Source organism: Notothenia coriiceps, unplaced genomic scaffold (genome assembly GCF_000735185.1).
Source record: "Notothenia coriiceps isolate Sejong01 unplaced genomic scaffold, NC01 NC01_scaffold00017984, whole genome shotgun sequence".
In the NCBI taxonomy this organism is placed as follows: Eukaryota; Metazoa; Chordata; class Actinopteri; order Perciformes; family Nototheniidae; genus Notothenia; species Notothenia coriiceps.
The window spans coordinates 26764-43681 of NW_011350685.1; the positions used below are offsets into that span (position 1 = coordinate 26764).

At 42.2% G+C, this 16918-nt stretch overlaps 1 protein-coding gene across 1 annotated transcript; it reads left to right on the forward strand.

The window, feature by feature from the left end:
- The first annotated feature begins 6895 nt into the window (after positions 1-6895).
- Positions 6896-16512, forward strand: LOC104950741 (sorting nexin-18-like). Its single transcript, XM_010777300.1, has 4 exons — positions 6896-8102; positions 8544-8837; positions 10528-10910; positions 14005-16512. The coding sequence occupies exons 1-4, from the start codon at positions 7342-7344 to the stop codon at positions 14229-14231; spliced, it is 1665 nt and encodes a 554-aa protein (XP_010775602.1). The 5' UTR covers positions 6896-7341; the 3' UTR covers positions 14232-16512.
- The last annotated feature ends 406 nt before the right edge of the window (positions 16513-16918 follow it).

Below are 16918 nucleotides of genomic sequence, written 5' to 3' on the forward strand. Positions count from 1 at the left end.
GGATCGGTTCCTGCCAGCTTCGGGTTCTCCCTCCGAGGAAATAAAGACCTGGACATGAACGGATACCCAGGTGAGGAAGACTTCTCCCATTATGCACCGCCAACATTACATTTGTATTATGTTTCCTAACTCTTTTAATTGACTTCCTCAGATCTCATTGTCGGTGCCTTTGGTGTCAATAAGGCGGTTCTCTACAGGTATGATCGTTTGAAACATATACAGTGTTGTATAAAGATATTCTGGTATTGATAATAATAATAGCTATATTTTTATAGAATCTCTCCACCTTCACCTCCAGGCTTTTCCTTTAAAAAAGTCTAAATCATTTTTGATGATAAGTTCTTTAATCTGCACATAGTTAATGACACATTCGACTGATTATCTTTCAAGTCTCGTACAGTTATTACAATAAGATCATGCTTATTCAGGCTGTGATAATAGTGTAACGAAAACCTGATATCATGACGGACATTAAAGGTCCCATGTCATGCTTTTCTGGTTATTACCCGTCCCCTTCTGTGTTCTGCAGAGTCACAAACTCTCAAAGTGCACCCTGTAGCGAGTAAAACTCTAACACAGAAAAGACCTGTCTATGCTGCCCCAGAACGCCTCGTTGGAGATTTCTCTTTTTCTTCCTGGGTACAGTGACGTGTCCATACCCATTGGTCCAAATGGACCAATCCGTGGAACCGGTACGTTATGTCCGCGGAGCCGTTACGTTAAGTCTGTGGTTTGGTCCAAATTGACCAATCCACGGACTTCCTCAAGCACACACTCAATCTTTTCTCAGCTGCAGCTCCGCCGATTTCTCCTCCCTGAGACGGCGGGACGCGGCGAGGCTGCGGGTGGGTGTGTGTGTGTTCGGGCTGGGTTTCGCTGTGTCTCGCAGACGGCCACTGGGCTCATAGCGAGGGGGGGGGGGGCAGGAGCTCCAACAAGCCGTTTAGGACAGAGAGTGAATACATATACTATACAGAGATGCTGTATGAGACACCAATGTGAGTTTGGAACATTGAACAATATAAATCTATTCTAGTAGACCTCAACAATGGAATTATGATCAGTAGAAATGGCCATGACATGGGACCTTTAAATCATGCTGTCTGTTTGTTTAGAGGAATAATTTGGAAATGTGCTTATTCACTTACTTGGCGACAATATCACTGAACGTCAACACTGAGGTATTTAGCTTCACTCAGCAGAAAGAGTGGAAACAGTTGGAAATAGCTTTCATGATTCTGTAAAAAGGACAACAGCAAAATGTGTAAAAATGAACTTTAAAAGGTTTTTTAGAGCCATGCTAGCAGTTTTCCTCTGTTTTCATTCATTATGCTAAGCTAAGCTAACTGTCGTATAGACACCGTATCGCTTGGCAGGCGTTTAGTTAACCTAAATGTCAAGCTTTTTCTTCCCATGTCTAATGTAATTTTTGAAGATAGGGTCTTTAATTGACTTCCTTTCTGTTTAGATCCCGCCCCATCGTGAACACCAGCGCCTCTCTGACCGTTTCCCCCACCATGATCAACCCGGAGGAGAAGAACTGCATCGTCACGAGTGGAAACAGCAGCGTTCCCGTTTCCTGGTGAGATTCCAGCTCTCAGCTTCCCGTGACTCTGCTTCACTTCTGCTGCTGTTTGTTTGACCCAAAACACGGGCTTCCCCCTCTTCCTTCACATGCATAAACAGTGACAGGAAGTCCTGATAAGAAATATCCTTCTCATCAGCAGTCACGATATTAATTTCTACCGGGCTCTTATCTGACCTACTTTCTAAATGTCTGCAGTGTGCGCAGCAGCAGGAATCACACACTCAATAGCAGCATTGTTGGCACTTTTTCTCTTTGTGCGCAGAAAAGGAAACAGACGAGGGTTGCTCGCTGCTTGACATGGCGACCCCCCCCCCATTTTCCAGATCCTGATCCATAAAGGAAACTCTTGTATACACATGTGTCTTGATTACACTACGTTGCCTAGTGATGAGGAGTTTTTTTGTGGGGGTGAAAGGAGAGCACAGGGGGATAATGGACGGGGAGGGGTTTCTCTCTGCTGTTGCTTTGAATGAGATATTGTTTGGTGGGGGGAACACAGCTGGGAAACATCAGGACACGTAGACTCAGAAACAGGAGCTTACACATGAACTCATTACTCCTCCAGAGAAGGCCTTGTGCTCTCTCTTTCTGTCTCATTTTTCACCTTAGCGGTGTTTTTCTTCTCACTTCGTCCTGTGTTTGCTCTGCGAATCTTGTGTGGGTTTAGTAGTAAGTGCATTAAGTACTTTTACTCAAGTACTGTGTTTATGAGGTTTCACTTTTAGGTACTTTACTGGAGTGTTTGCCTACTTTCCTATACTTCTACTCAACAAACATATGGGAGCAAATATTGTACTTTTCACTCCACTACATTTATTTACAGGCTAATGTTGGGCTATAAACTAAAAGAACTACAGCACGGTCACATGACTTCACGTCACCACCGCTAAGCTAAAGGTGGCTAATGTTGGGCTATAAAGGAACTACAGCACGGTCACATGACTTCACGTCACCACCGCTAAGCTAAAGGTGGCTAATGTTGGGCTATAAAGGAACTACAGCACGGTCACATGACTTCACGTCACCACCGCTAAGCTAAAGGTGGCTAATGTTGGGCTATAAAGGAACTACAGCACGGTCACATGACTTCACGTCACCACCGATAAGCTAAAGGTGGCTAATGTTGGGCTATAAAGGAACTACAGCACGGTCACATGACTTCACGTCACCACCGCTAAGCTAAAGGTGGCTAATGTTGGGCTATAAAGGAACTACAGCACGGTCACATGACTTCACGTCACCACCGCTAAGCTAAAGGCGGCTAATGTTGGGCTATAAAGGAACTACAGCACGGTCACATGACTTCACGTCACCACCGCTAAGCTAAAGGTGGCTAATGTTGGGCTATAAAGGAACTACAGCACGGTCACATGACTTCACGTCACCACCGCTAAGCTAAAGGCGGCTAATGTTGGGCTATAAAGGAACTACAGCACGGTCACATGACTTCACGTCACCACCGCTAAGCTAAAGGTGGCTAATGTTGGGCTATAAAGGAACTACAGCACGGTCACATGACTTCACGTCACCACCGCTAAGCTAAAGGCAGCTAATGTTGGGCTATAAAGGAACTACAGCACGGTCACATGACTTCACGTCACCACCGCTAAGCTAAAGGTGCCTAATGTTGGGCGTGGTGACGTTTAGTCGTCTCGTTTAGACACTTGTCAACAGATGCAGTTTTAAAATGTAACAGTGGAGTATTCACGGACGTATTTTATGTCGTAGAACAAAACGGTAAAATCTCTTCAGCTTGTGTTAACCACAGACCTTATTTCAGGCTTACAACCAAAAACACAATCAGAAAGCCATTGACTTACAGACCAGGGGATAGGCAGTGCTAAATGCTGACTCATTCCAGCTTTAGGACTCATTCCTGCACACTATATATTATTCCAAAAATTGCCATTCTACATGATTAGTTATTTTAGATACGGTACTATTTTGGTGCCAATACTTTACTAGAATGCAGGCGTTTTTCTTGTAATATTTGACACTACTTATACTTGAGTAAAGGGTCTTCTTCAATCTCTGGAGGATTGGGGGGGGTTTTGTGTTTGCAGCTGATGTCATGGGAGAGCGATCTGAAGGCTTACTCAAACAGCTATCCACTGGTCAGCACTGAAACATGAGCCCCCCCAATTTCACCCTTCTTAACTCTGCTATTCCTTTAGCATAGAAACGGAGACGCTCCAATTTATCAGCCCCGGCTGGTGAAAGCGTGTCTCCGTTATTTGGCATTTTCTGCATTGTTTTCCCAGTACGTCCCGTGCCTTGTAATGTGGGGGCCATGAGAGGAAGTGGGGGAACGAGTGAGGGCAAGTGAGGTTTCCTGTGTGTGTTCAGTATGTATTCTGAATCTCTGCCATGAGTGGATGTGCTTCTCTCATAATTTCCCTTCTGTCCAACACAGCGTCAACCTGAGTTTCTGCATATCTGCGGAGGGGAAGCACCTACCAGACGTTCTAGGTGAGCCAATTCCCCACATCTGCACTTACTTACAAACAAGGAAACTGTCAAAAAGCCAACAATAGTGATGTTTTAAACCCACAACCTTATGTAGGGATGCATGGTGCAAAAATATATTGATCAAACCGCTTCTGTTCCCCTCGTTCTCACCTCTAATTACTCATATACAAGCGCCATTATATTAAACCTACATAGACTACATTGTGTTCTGCAGATTTTATTTTTTTTTTAAACCTGTCATTACGTGGCTCAAACACATTCATCACGCCATGAATGCTCATTTGTGCTGCAGATTTCCAGGTGGAAGTGCAGCTGGACAGCAATAAGCACAAGCAGAAAGGAGCCTTGAGGAGGGCTCTGTTCCTGGACTCCCAGCTGCCTTCGCTCCAGAGGAGTGTGAGGTTGCGACACGGCGAGCGCGTGTGCAACCACACCAAGATCTACCTGAGAGTAAGCATTCATTCTTACCAATAAAATAACTCTCTATGACTTATTATATCCTGTGCAAACGTTAAATATACTGGCAGAGGTGGGAAGTAGTGGAGTACAAATACTTTCTTACTGTACTTAAGTACATGTTTCTGGTATCAGTACTTTACTCCACTACTTATTTTTCTGACGACTTTCTACTTTGACTTCTTACATTTTGAACACAAATACCTGTACTTTCTACTTCTTACATGTTGAACACAAATACCTGTACTTTCTACTTCTTACATGTTGAACACAAATACCTGTACTTTCTACTTCTTACATGTTGAACTCAAATACCTGTACTTTCTACTTCTTACATGTTGAACACAAATACCTGTACTTTCTACTTCTTACATGTTGAACACAAATACCTGTACTTTCTACTTCTTACATGTTGAACACAAATACCTGTACTTTCTACTTCTTACATGTTGAACTCAAATACCTGTACTTTCTACTTCTTACATTTTCCAAACAGGCTGGTTCCTTTAGTCTGAATGTGTGTTTGGTGGCGTGATCATTATTATTTAGAGTCATTGCGTGCCTATTGATTTGAACTCGATCCGTGTATCCATCATTTCCTGGTCTTCTCTAAAGAAGAGGGACCAATGGAAACGTTGTCATGTTGCCGTTGGTCACCATGGAAACATTCATTAGCTAACAATGACATTATTGTTCTATTAATATAAAGGGAGGTCAGGTACTCTTTAAAACAGCTAGCTAGTTATGGGTACTTTTTACTGAAGTACATTTCAAAGTCTCTTTACTTTGACTTGAGTAAAGAAGTTTAGTCAGTACTTCTACTTTCACCAGAGTATTTTTAAACACGAGTATCTGTACTTCTACTTGAGTGATGTAATTGAGCGTGGGGTTATAAAGGGAGGAAGTGAAGGAGAGTCCTCAGGACTTTGGGAAAGAGCCTGCTCTGACACTGGGANCAGGGTACAGTGATGAGTTAATACTTTACAGTTAGTTACGAATCTCAGTGCACTGTGATGGGCGGCATCTAACTTGATTAGGTAATGGGCAGGTGCACAGGTAAAAAGGTCAGAGATTAGCATTTTCCTGGCCTCAAGTGAGAAACAGGACTTGTTTCTGAAAAAGAAACCTATCCTCACACTCAGCTTTCTAATCAGATTATTGAACTGAAGTTTAAAAGAGAGACAATCATCAAGCCAGATACCAAGGTATTTATAACAGGATCCACTTCAAGTAATTGTCCTTGCGTAGTAACAATATCCAAAGGGGTATCTGGTGTGTTTTGAAAAAAGCATTACTTTAGTTTTATCAACATTTAAAATAAGCTTTAGCTCCGCTGGATAATATTAAAAACAGCCTGTAATTTAACAACAGCCTCCTTAATGGAGTGACCTGCACAATACATCACGGTATCGTCCGCATAAAAATTTAAAGTTGCTCCATCCACATTTTGACCCAAACTGTTGATGTCGATGGAGAATAAAAGTGGATCTAAAACAGAACCTTGTGGTACACCATTTGTAATGTTTAACCAACCTGACTGATGTTTACATAGGATGTCATTTTTACATAAAAACGCCTTTACCTGCTCACTCACTAGGCGTTCAAGAACCTTTGCCAGAACTGGCAATTTAGAGATGGGTCTATAATTATTTAATAAAGTGGCCGCCCCTCCTTTTAGTAAAGGCAGGACATACGCTGACTTCCATATTTTTGGAATTGTGTTTGTGCTGAGGGAGAGGTTAAAAAGAGAAGTAAGAGGTGGTGCAATCAAATCTGCAGCTATCTTTAATGAAAGGATGAAAAAGCCTGAAGCCTCTGACAATGAACTCTTCAGTGAAGTCAAATCCAGTTTTGAACCTTTAAAAGTAATCCATTTGCTTATTCATATTTTATGTTTTATAATAAAGGGAAGGAGCAGATTCATTTGTATTTATCCTTTTTTGTGGAAAAAATATTAGACAGAGTTTTTATGCGTGTCTGTCATGAATTAGGTCTAAAATGCCACACAATACATAAAGCAAAGGAAATATAAAAGTCCATTACACTTAATGTGTATGCAATTGTACATCATTTACTCTCAATTAACTTTTAAAGCAGATATATTTATTTACTAAACTAATCAAATAATGAATCAGATTAAAATAATGAATAATATATGTTGTATACGAGTAACACTTACTATTAAGTGTTCAAAGTGTAGTTGGTGACGTAGTGACAGTATATTTATTTACGTGATGTAGCTTTTAAAATGAGGTTATGTGGGTTTTTTCCATGTATGAATTCAGTGGCTTGACTAAACTTGCTCCTGGCTCCACCCTCCGTTAGTCAGCCAGTCTACTACGTGTTAGGACTGGTGCCTTTAATTTACAAGCATCTCGGGGAGAGGAGGAGGAAAAAACAGGACTCTCCCCCTCTTATCCGTAGGACTAAAGCAGAGACACAGCCGTCGCAAGTTTGTCAACTTCAAACTCTAACCGGCATCTTCCCTCGGAGAGAACACACCCGGTATACAGGTTTCCTCCGTATTTTTCCGACTTGGATTAAGTTCTGCATGGAAACAAATGATATCTGAGAGGAGCGGCGAGAGGAGGTGGGTGTCGGGTACAAGCCCGTGTCTTTCTCCCCTTGTCCTTTTATGCATGGGTCTTCGATGCAAGCCTGGCTTTGAAGTGGAAAAAGTAGTTCCAATTGTTGCTTCCGCTAAATGATCTAAACCTCCACATTTAAAAGAGCTCTTAAAGGTTTGATCCGGGGGGGTAAAATAAAAGTCCTTGAAATAAACAAAGACAGGAACTAGTGAACAAATAAACTTATGTGATTTTAGAATTATGGCGTTAAAGGCCAAAGTTTTGTACGACTTCCACTCTGAAAACCCAGGAGAGATCTCCATAACAGAGAATGAGCTGGTGACTCTGTTCAGCGAGGAGGAGCTGGACGGCTGGCTGGAAGGGGAGAACAGCAGGGGGGAGGCTGGTCTCTTCCCTGCCTCATATGTGGAGATCACCAGGGACCAAATCACCTCCAACACCAACAACAACGGCCTCTCCTCGCCCAAAGCCAAAGCCGTGACGCCCACTCACACCTCCTACACGTCCCCGGAGTCTCAGAGAGGACTCGGGGCTGGCAGTGGTGGCAGTGGGGGGGGCAGCTTCCACACCAGCCAGGGCAGTGATGACGACTGGGACGACGATTGGGATGACAGCTCTCCGACCGATGCGGCTCAGGGTATGGGCACATCGCCCCCTTTGTACCCCGTCACCTCCTCCTTGCCCGGGCGGCGCGACAGCTCCCAGCAGCATCAGCAGCAGGCCAAGAGCTCAGCAACAGTAGGGAGGAACCTAAACAGGTTCTCCACCTTTGTCAAGTCCGGAGGGGAGGCCTTCCTGCTCGGGGAGGCCTCTGCTTTCGTGAAGGACGGGGACAGGATCTGCGTGGTGATGGGCAAAAACGGACCAGAGTGGCAGGAGGACCCTTATCCGTTCATGTGCACCATTGACGACCCCACCAAGCAGACCAAGTTCAAAGGCATGAAGAGCTACATGTCTTACGGCCTGACCCCGACGCACACCAATGTACAAGTCAACCGCAGGTACCTTCCTCCTTCTCTTCCTCCTCTGGGGGTTTCCAAACTAATTTCTCCACCGGATCCCCCGGCCCCCATACATGTTTCTGCGGCTTTTCCTGTAGCCACAATTGTTCCCACAAAATGGCAAAAACAGAGCTGACTGTGGCCTTTTGCCCTCTGGAGTCCTCAGGAATCTCCTCTTTCCTTTCTGAGATTCCCTCTGCACCTTTCACATTGTTTCCCTGTCAGTAGGGCTGTCATTTAAACCAACACTCACTCCCTCACATTAGTTTTTACTTGGTCTTTGGGGAAAAAAGTCCTTGCACTTGCTCTCCTTACATCCTTCCTTCTTTTTCATTCCATCTAACTTCCTTTGTTTTGCCGTTTACTTGCTAATACACATCATTCCCAACTAATCTTTCCAATAAATCTTCCAACCTGTGTTATTTTCCATCACCCCTGCAGGTATAAGCACTTTGACTGGCTGTATGCTCGGCTCGTTGAGCGCTTCCCGGTCATCTCCGTACCCCACCTTCCCGAGAAGCAGGCCACCGGTCGCTTTGAGGAAGACTTCATCTCCAAGCGGAGGAAGGGTCTGATCTGGTGGATGAACCACATGATCACCCATCCAGTGCTGGCACGCTGCGACGTTTTCCAGCATTTCCTTACATGCGGAGCAGACGAGAAGGCCTGGAAGATGGGCAAGAGGAAGGCCGAGCGAGACGAATTGGTCGGTTCAAATTTTTTCCTGACAATCAGGTAGGAGGCTCGGATAAGTAGCTACTGCAGAGCTTGTGGCTCTAAAATTGAAATCTTGTTTTTTATTACAAGCTTATAAAAAAACATTGAACACTCAATGAAAAGCCTTTGGTTTAAATAATCTAAAGTCAAACTCTTACAACCCATAAACAAGGGCATTGATCAATCAAACAAGGAGAAATTCATTGTTTATGAGGCGTACAGACCGACTTGTATTCTTCTTCAATAAGAACGCCTAGTAGCCCATAATGCATTGCTGCTTTAAAACAGATCAGATTTTCAGTAAGGACCACGTTCATGACCTTATCAGTTTCCTCACTCTATTGTCATCAACAGAGCGATGACTCTAAAACCAGCCACTGAATAATGTTAGTGCCCTTTATTTGGAGATTGTAAGAGGCATTCTGGGAAATGTAGGCAATCAGTAACTGAAGTACAATATGTGGTAGGCTCAAGGAAAGAAGGTTTACCAAAAACCATAAATAACAGCCCTTCACACGTTGCTACACACTGAAGCTTATGATGTAATATTGTTGTTCATACTCTGTCAATGAGGTATAAATCGGGTTTGTGGTGCTTCATCATGGTATTGTGTCAGATGTTTCTGTAATTGTATCCACCTCAAATACCTTATACAATGGTATAAACTAGGGATGCACCGAATATTCGGCCACCGAAAATTATCGGCCGAAAATGGTTAAAAAGGCCCTTTCGGCAGCGAATGTCAGAGAACAGGGTTACGTTGATCATACTCCGCATATTTGTCCGGGTGTTTTGATTTCAAGTGGTGGAGTAATCCCGAAGTGGTGAAAGTCTTTGCAGTTACACCCCCTCGAGAAATGTCAGCTGAACACGTTTTAAAAATCGCAATCCGCGCCTCTTTCTCTGATATTTTTAAATATCTCCAAGCGGCAGACATGTTGGCTGTGAGCCAGCCGCGAGCATGGTCGCGCGCCGTGCTTGTCGCCGCGTTTTGATTACGTCATCACAACAACACGTTAGTTTACCAAACTTATAGGTGCATTTGTTGTTGTTGAAGGCCTGGCTGTGACAGTCTTTATTTACACTATTTTGTTGTAGGCCTACTGGCCTAGATGTTTATGCAGTTTTAAAGCACCTTGGCTTTGTTCTGAATGCACTTTGTTGTAGTTATCCTACAGAGAAAAGAAAATGCACTTGACTTGGAATTAATGTACTGTATGCATTCAAAAGTGCTGAATAAATGTTTTATGGACCCATAATAGTGATTATGATTATTATTTAAGTGAAGTTTTGCCATAATCATGTATTTTTCCATAATCTGGTAGCTGAACAACATTGGTAAAAAATGTATACATTATATATATATACTGTATATATTTCTATTAATCATTTTCGGCCTTTCGGCATTCGGTTTTCGGCCAACTGTTTCCTATTTTCGGTATCGTTTTCGGCCAAGAATTTCCCATTCGGTGCACCCCTAGTATAAACTAACAGTAAAGGATATTTGCCCTTTAGTGAGACGCTGTTATCTGTATCCTGGTTTCACTCTGCTGTAACTAAAGGCTTTCCTCGTAGGGAGTGCCTGATAGCGAGGATGAGATAAGTAGAACAGAGGAATAATAAATACAGATGCTGTAATGTTTAAATGAAAAAAAATCATAAAGGACTTTCAAAATAAGGTCTATAATGACCCTCTTTGTGTTTTTAGTACGCCTGCCGTCCCGCTGGATCTCCAGGAAGTGGAGAGCAAGATCGAAGGCTTCAAGTCCTTCACCAAGAGGATGGACGAGAACATCGTGGTTGTGAACGTCACCATCAATGACTTCGCTCGCAAGCAGATTACAGGCTTCAAGAAGGAGTACCAGAAAGTGGGGCAGTCCTTTGCTCTCCTGGGGCAGGCATTCGAGCTGGACCTGCAGGCCTACTCGGGGGGTCTGAACAGAGCCATCGCCTACACCGGAGAGGCCTACGAGCAGGTGGGAGAGTATTTTGCTGAGCAGCCGCGCCGTGACCTGGCTCCTATTTCTGACCTGCTGGACCTCTACAGAGGACACCTGGCCAATTTCCCTGACATCATCCATGTCCAGAAAGGTAGGAAACTGTGTGTGTGTGTGTGTGTGTGTGTGTGTGTGTGTGTGTGTGTGTGTGTGTGTGTGTGTGTGTGTGTGTGTTCTCTGAAACCAGAACCACCATGCTTGCCAAACGCATTAAGTTAACACACTTAGCTCATTTGCATACATACTTAATTTATATTGGATGTAAATAAGAATCCAGAGTCTGAACTCTTTAAAGAGTTACTTTTGTATTTTTCAACCTGGACCCTTTTTAAAAAATTGTTACATTTTTGAGCCAGAAGCCGCAAAAGGTGCTTCAATGTTTTCCTATTGGGCAGTTCCACTATGAGCATGTATGTGTTCTGACATTGCCACTTAAAAAAAAAGTGCCTGTCGGGTCATTTTTTAAATGTTGTTAGAAACTTATAAAGACAATCTGAGCCTGTTAGTGGCAAAAAATAAGTACTTTAGTTGAAGTACATCGATAGTGCTGAATCGTCTGATAGGACTACATTGGCTGCAGTGCTCCTGCTCAATACTGGCCCAACTTTAGAAATGGTTGTCCCCATTTTTCACTTTTTTTCACAAAAACACGTCTACATAGGACCCAGGAAGAAACATACTGAACATACCCCTTAAAGAGAGTTTGCAAGAAATTAAGCAGACCTAGCACATTTATCACCAGTGAGGTCATAGGTTATCTTCAAATGGAGATGAGGTAATGACTAAAATGCATCTGCAGGGTGGAGGGTTTGAATTCAGGGAGGATCATAACAACACAAGGCCTGTCGCTCTCAGCTTCAGGCTGTATATAATCACTTCTGAAACAAAAGAGTAACACAATTCTTAACTTGGATTATACGCAGTAATTAACGATGTTACCATTAAGCATCCATTTAGCAGAGCCCACAATGTATTATCATGTCAATAATAAGGCAGACAATTCACAGAAACCCAGATTCTGACTGTTTCAACATCTGTTTTCATTTACTGCATAGTTGAAAACTGAAACCCATGGCCAGTGCATTATAACATTCTGGATACTGTGAAAGCCTGTTCTCGCTCACAGGAAAACACATACAGACGTGTACAAAGGACTCGCAGAAGAGTTAGCTTGTTAGTAGCTTGCAGGTTGGGAGGAGGGAGTTGCTCCTGGCACACAAAGTCCTGACGTTAGCCAAAACCTAGAGGCACTGTTTCTAGTCTGCTGAGCCCTGTTCTCTCGACAGAATCACAGCTGGGAACTATGGAAACACGGTCTGAATTCCAATAATCCCCGTGACTGGCAGCGCCTATTTTCTGATTGATAAGTAATGCGTTGTCGTCTAATTTCTAACACCTTTGAACCATTCCCTGACTTCTGCTGCACTGGAAGATACCGTTACTTACTATCTATTTGTTGTTGAGTAATATGCTTTCAGTAAATTAAATTGACTACTTATTTCCGGTATTAAAGGAAATTAATATGAATGTCTCTATGGAGTATAAGCTCATGCTTTCTCATGTAAAATTATGCAAAAAGGCAGAAACTAAATTAAACTAAACTAGCTCTGAAACTGATTCCTTAAATAATCTTAAATATTATAAGCAACATTTAGAAACTTGGCTAGTGATTCTGTCTCTAGCTATAGACAAACCAACTCAAAAGAGCAACAACATATTGCAACATGCATGTGTTCAGTTGCAAACTAATTGACGAGCATGTTTAGGGGTTATACAAAGGGAGTCATTGACGGAAAGAAGAACTGACTCTGAGTAATCCATTACTCGCTGTTGCTCAGCACACTTCTCTGTCTGCTGAGGATCCATCATCCCCACAATGCAAAGTCTGCACTTCTGTCATCATTGTGAAATAACTACCTTGAACAAAAGACGTCTGGTTTAGTGACAGTTTCCATAACAGCCAATTAGTTGAAGGATCACCATGGAGGGAAAAATGCTTACACAAGACTTTTTATTTTCCTCAAAACTCCTTTTCTTTAGAACACAAAGAAAAGACTGGTCTCACATTTCACGTAAACGTTTCTCTTTTTTCTTTCTCCTCTCGTCTGCATGCCACACATTTCTATCTATGTCATACAGCCCTGTACGTTTCTCCATTAAACAAATTACAAAAACATGGCCTCATTGCTCCACAGATTAGCTGCTTGGCTCTATTGGTGGAAATCTCTGTTAACATAAACGGCCATGTACACTATCGTCCTACAATTGCTGGTTCTGTCTGTGAGGTTCAAAGGCTACATCTGATTTAAATGAGTGGAGAGATTCCTGGGCCTCTTGTCCAATGTTGCCCTGGGACTGCAGGAATGCAAAATGGAGCGCTCTCAGGATTAGTTTCCCCTCCTCCTCCCCGTTTCTTCTCCCTCTTTTCCTCCTTCCTCCCAGTGATACAGTTGAAGAGAAGTAGGAAGAAGAAGACTAGGGGGGGGGGCTGTGTGTATGTGTGAGGGAGGGGGTTCAGACTGTTTCAGAGCTGAACAAGTTTTCCCACCAGCCAACAGTACAAGAGTTCAGATTACAGCTTTGTAATCGCCTTGGCAGCAAAGGGGACAAAGTCCAAGCTAATTTCAGTTTGTTAGTGTACTTGTGCAGGTGAGTGTTTCCGACATGTGAGAAAGAGATCAAAATGAGAGGTCAGCGAGGTCAGGGTGGAGAGCCATGGCCAGGCTTAAAGCTAGCTCATCATTTCCCCAACAGTCTTTTTTGAAACTCTACTTCTTCTTCCCCTTTTGAATTTTCAGTCAGACTTTGTGAGTCATGGCTGGGTGTTGGGTAACTTCAAGGCTCATGGAAAAAGTATGCAATAACCAGTTTGTTTACGTAATATAAAAGAAATGTCATGGTCATCTTGGAGAATTTGCCGTCCTTTTAGAGCCATTTAGGAAAATACTAGAATTGTGATGGTTTAGAGACCAATAATTACAACTGTGGATTGTTTCAGTATGCATTTTTTTCCCTCAAAGTTCCTTATTTTATGCATTATTAAATGCACACAACAATAAATCATTATAGCGTATGACCCAAACATCAGATTTTGTTATTGCGGTTGCGATTTAAAAATGGTGTTCTATTACTTTGCAATGTCGGTTTGAATTTGTTTAAGCCTTTCAACCTTTTCCCTTTTGTTCCAGGTGCACTGACCAAGGTGAAAGACTGTCCAAAGCAGGAAGGCGAGCTCCACGATCGCTGCAACATCATTTCTTGCGCCACACTGGCAGAGATTCAGCACTTCCACCGCACACGCGTACGGGACTTCCGCTCGCAGATGCAGCACCACCTCCAAGAGCAGATCGGATTCTTCCAGAAGATCACCGCCAAGCTGCAGGACGCTCTTCAGAAATATGATGACGACCAGTAGGAAGAGAGGGAGAGAGCCGAAACGTTGGACTACAAAGACTTTGAGGAAATGAGGAGGGAGGGGGCAGTCATGGAGGATTGATGGTTTCTTATGGTCCATTCAGAGAGTACACTTTGTCATGCGGTGAATTCTGGGTCTGGTACGAGCATTGAAATAAATGAACCACTTTATAAAAAAAAGAAATAGGCATCTGGACCGAAGAATGACAACTTCTTGGATTATCTGGACGGCTCTGATGAATGTACCAGTAACGGGGATTTGCTGACGCTCGGGGCACATCTTGCAACTCAGCGAGACTGCGATATTAAAAACAGCTGTTTTCATTGTGACGGGGCAGCCTCTCCATTCCCGGTTTCAGGGTCACGTGATCTCTCCTCTGCCTCGTGGAAACCCGCCTACCAGGAACATACCACAGAATGTAGACAGGAAACTCTCTATATCACCTGAACTGGATGTTTTAATGATTGAAAGACAGGACTTTTATGATTATCTCTATATGTGTCTGTCTGTTTGTACTTGAATGACCAGTTCAGTATTGTTTCTATGGGACACAACAGATGGTTGGTGAATACGGAAAGAGGCAAAGTGGTTGAATCTCCTCTACTGAATTTGATTCAGGTGTCGGATTTCATTGACCTCCTTTTGATCTCTAACACATCTCCCTATTATGTCAGTTCATTACAATATTATAATTTTGAAGCCCTTTGTAATGTTCTGCATTTTAGTTTATATCTTGCCAGACCTTGGATAATTGTTGATCTCAAACTGAGTTTTTTGACAGATTATCTGCATGTTTTGAGAAGCTTCTCCACAGTTCTTTCTTTTCGGGCCGCTGCAGGCCTTTGGTTATTAAAACTCGAAGTCCACATCTGTCTTTCTGCTTTCTGTCAATCAGGGTAGCTCAGAGGTCAGGCTCAGGGTACAGATTGATGCTTCCAGGAAATAAGGCTTTGAATCCAGAACTTTAGGTTTAGATGTGTAGACTTTTATTTGGGATTAAAGAATATTTGACATTCTTCAGAGGGCATAGTTAATATAAATGCATACGGAAGCCTTAAGAGGCAAGAAAGAACATTCTGGTGATCTATTTTCTATTTCAAATCTTAATTGTTTTCTTTCCTTTGTTTCAATGTCTTTTTTTTTTCTTCTCAGTTTTTCTTTGTTGTAATTCCTTTTTGCCCACAAGAGGCTGAAGTGAACCATTACCACATGTTCTAAACATGAATAAAACAATTTGTTTTCTTTTAGGTGACTTATAATAATGAATTCATGTACATTGTGTTTGGATTGAATGGAGAAATGGATCACTAGATTTTCTTCTTCTCATTTGAATCTTTGGGCTTCCGTAGTTTAAGACAATCTTGGTAAAGAATCTGTTCATTTCACCCCATTCTGTCTTTTTTTACTTCTGAGATTCTACACAGTGGCTTTAATTATGGTTGCTCTTCTTGTTATGCTAGCTACTCTTAAACATTATTGTTAAACCGATAAGTAACCAAAATGAGCTCACTGAATTTGTATTTTTGTGCCCGTAATTTTAGAGTTTGTCTGGTCAATTTTCTTACGTCATATACGACTTCACATTCCTATAATGGGATACCACAAAGGTCAGGTTCTTCACCATCATGTGATCCACTATGATTGGACAATTTTAACACTTTAAATATATTACATTGGAACTGCATTTTGTTCGTTAATAAATTAAAGTAGAATATATGTCATCATATATCTGTATTGTTGACTATTTCTCAGAAATATAAATTATAGTTTCACTTGACCTGTTGTTTGTGTTTCAATTAGTGTTTTGATGAATATAAATGCTTTGCATATGTTTAGGATATTTAAATATTTCACTTTAACTAGTCACATGTAAATGCCAAGACGTGCTATGACACCTGCTATTTTTAGGTTGTTTTATGTTTTACGTTAATTTAGTATAACAAAACCATCCTTATTCTGTATATTTTCAGTGCAACATGTTCTCCTAGAGTAGCTTGTTATCACCAGCGCTTCCTGTGGAGGCAGCAGCAGTCTGGTCGCTGACATCAGACACCACAGATCACAGGCTGCAGGTCAGGTTACTGCAGGCGCTGGCCCTCCATTATTCAGGCCTACCTCTTCCTCTCCTCCTCCTCCTCCTCCTCCTCCTCCATGTTTTCATTTGATCCTCTCGAGAGTTTTATCCAAAATGATTTGTTATCTGAGCCATTACTTTACATTTCTAAAAGTAATCAAACCATGTTTTACAGCATCCAAGCAGCGGTGCATGCCAGATTACTGAAACCAGACTTAATAAACATGTAGTTGAAAATAAGCTGAGTGGGCTCCCGTGTTTGCGGTATGCTGAATATTACTATATCATATTCTCTGATTGATTACCTTTCTTTTCAACTGCAAATCATGCAGTTTGACTCCCATCTTCGTTTTGACCAATTTCTTGCCAACCCCTTCACCTATGACCTCACTGGAAAAACTCAACACCATCTAGTGGACAGAAAAAGCATCCGTTACCAAAAGGTTTAACATTTGATATGATAAAACAAACAATACTTCCATCCTTCCACCACAATATTGCCACACAAGATAATGTTGTACCGTGCTATATTGATTCCCCCCCCCACCCCCCAAAAAGGGGAAGATCATGAGACTCAAAAACTCTTTGTTTTGCTCCAATTGAGTTTTGATTG

Excerpts from the sequence above, each read along its gene's own strand:
- LOC104950741 (XM_010777300.1), top strand. The coding sequence starts at position 7,342 with ATGGCGTTAAAGGCCAAAGTTTTGTACGACTTCCACTCTGAAAACCCA. Across the intron at positions 8,838-10,527 it reads AATTTTTTCCTGACAATCAG|TACGCCTGCCGTCCCGCTGG; the intron begins GTAGGAGGCTCG and ends TTGTGTTTTTAG. Across the intron at positions 10,911-14,004 it reads CATCATCCATGTCCAGAAAG|GTGCACTGACCAAGGTGAAA; the intron begins GTAGGAAACTGT and ends CTTTTGTTCCAG.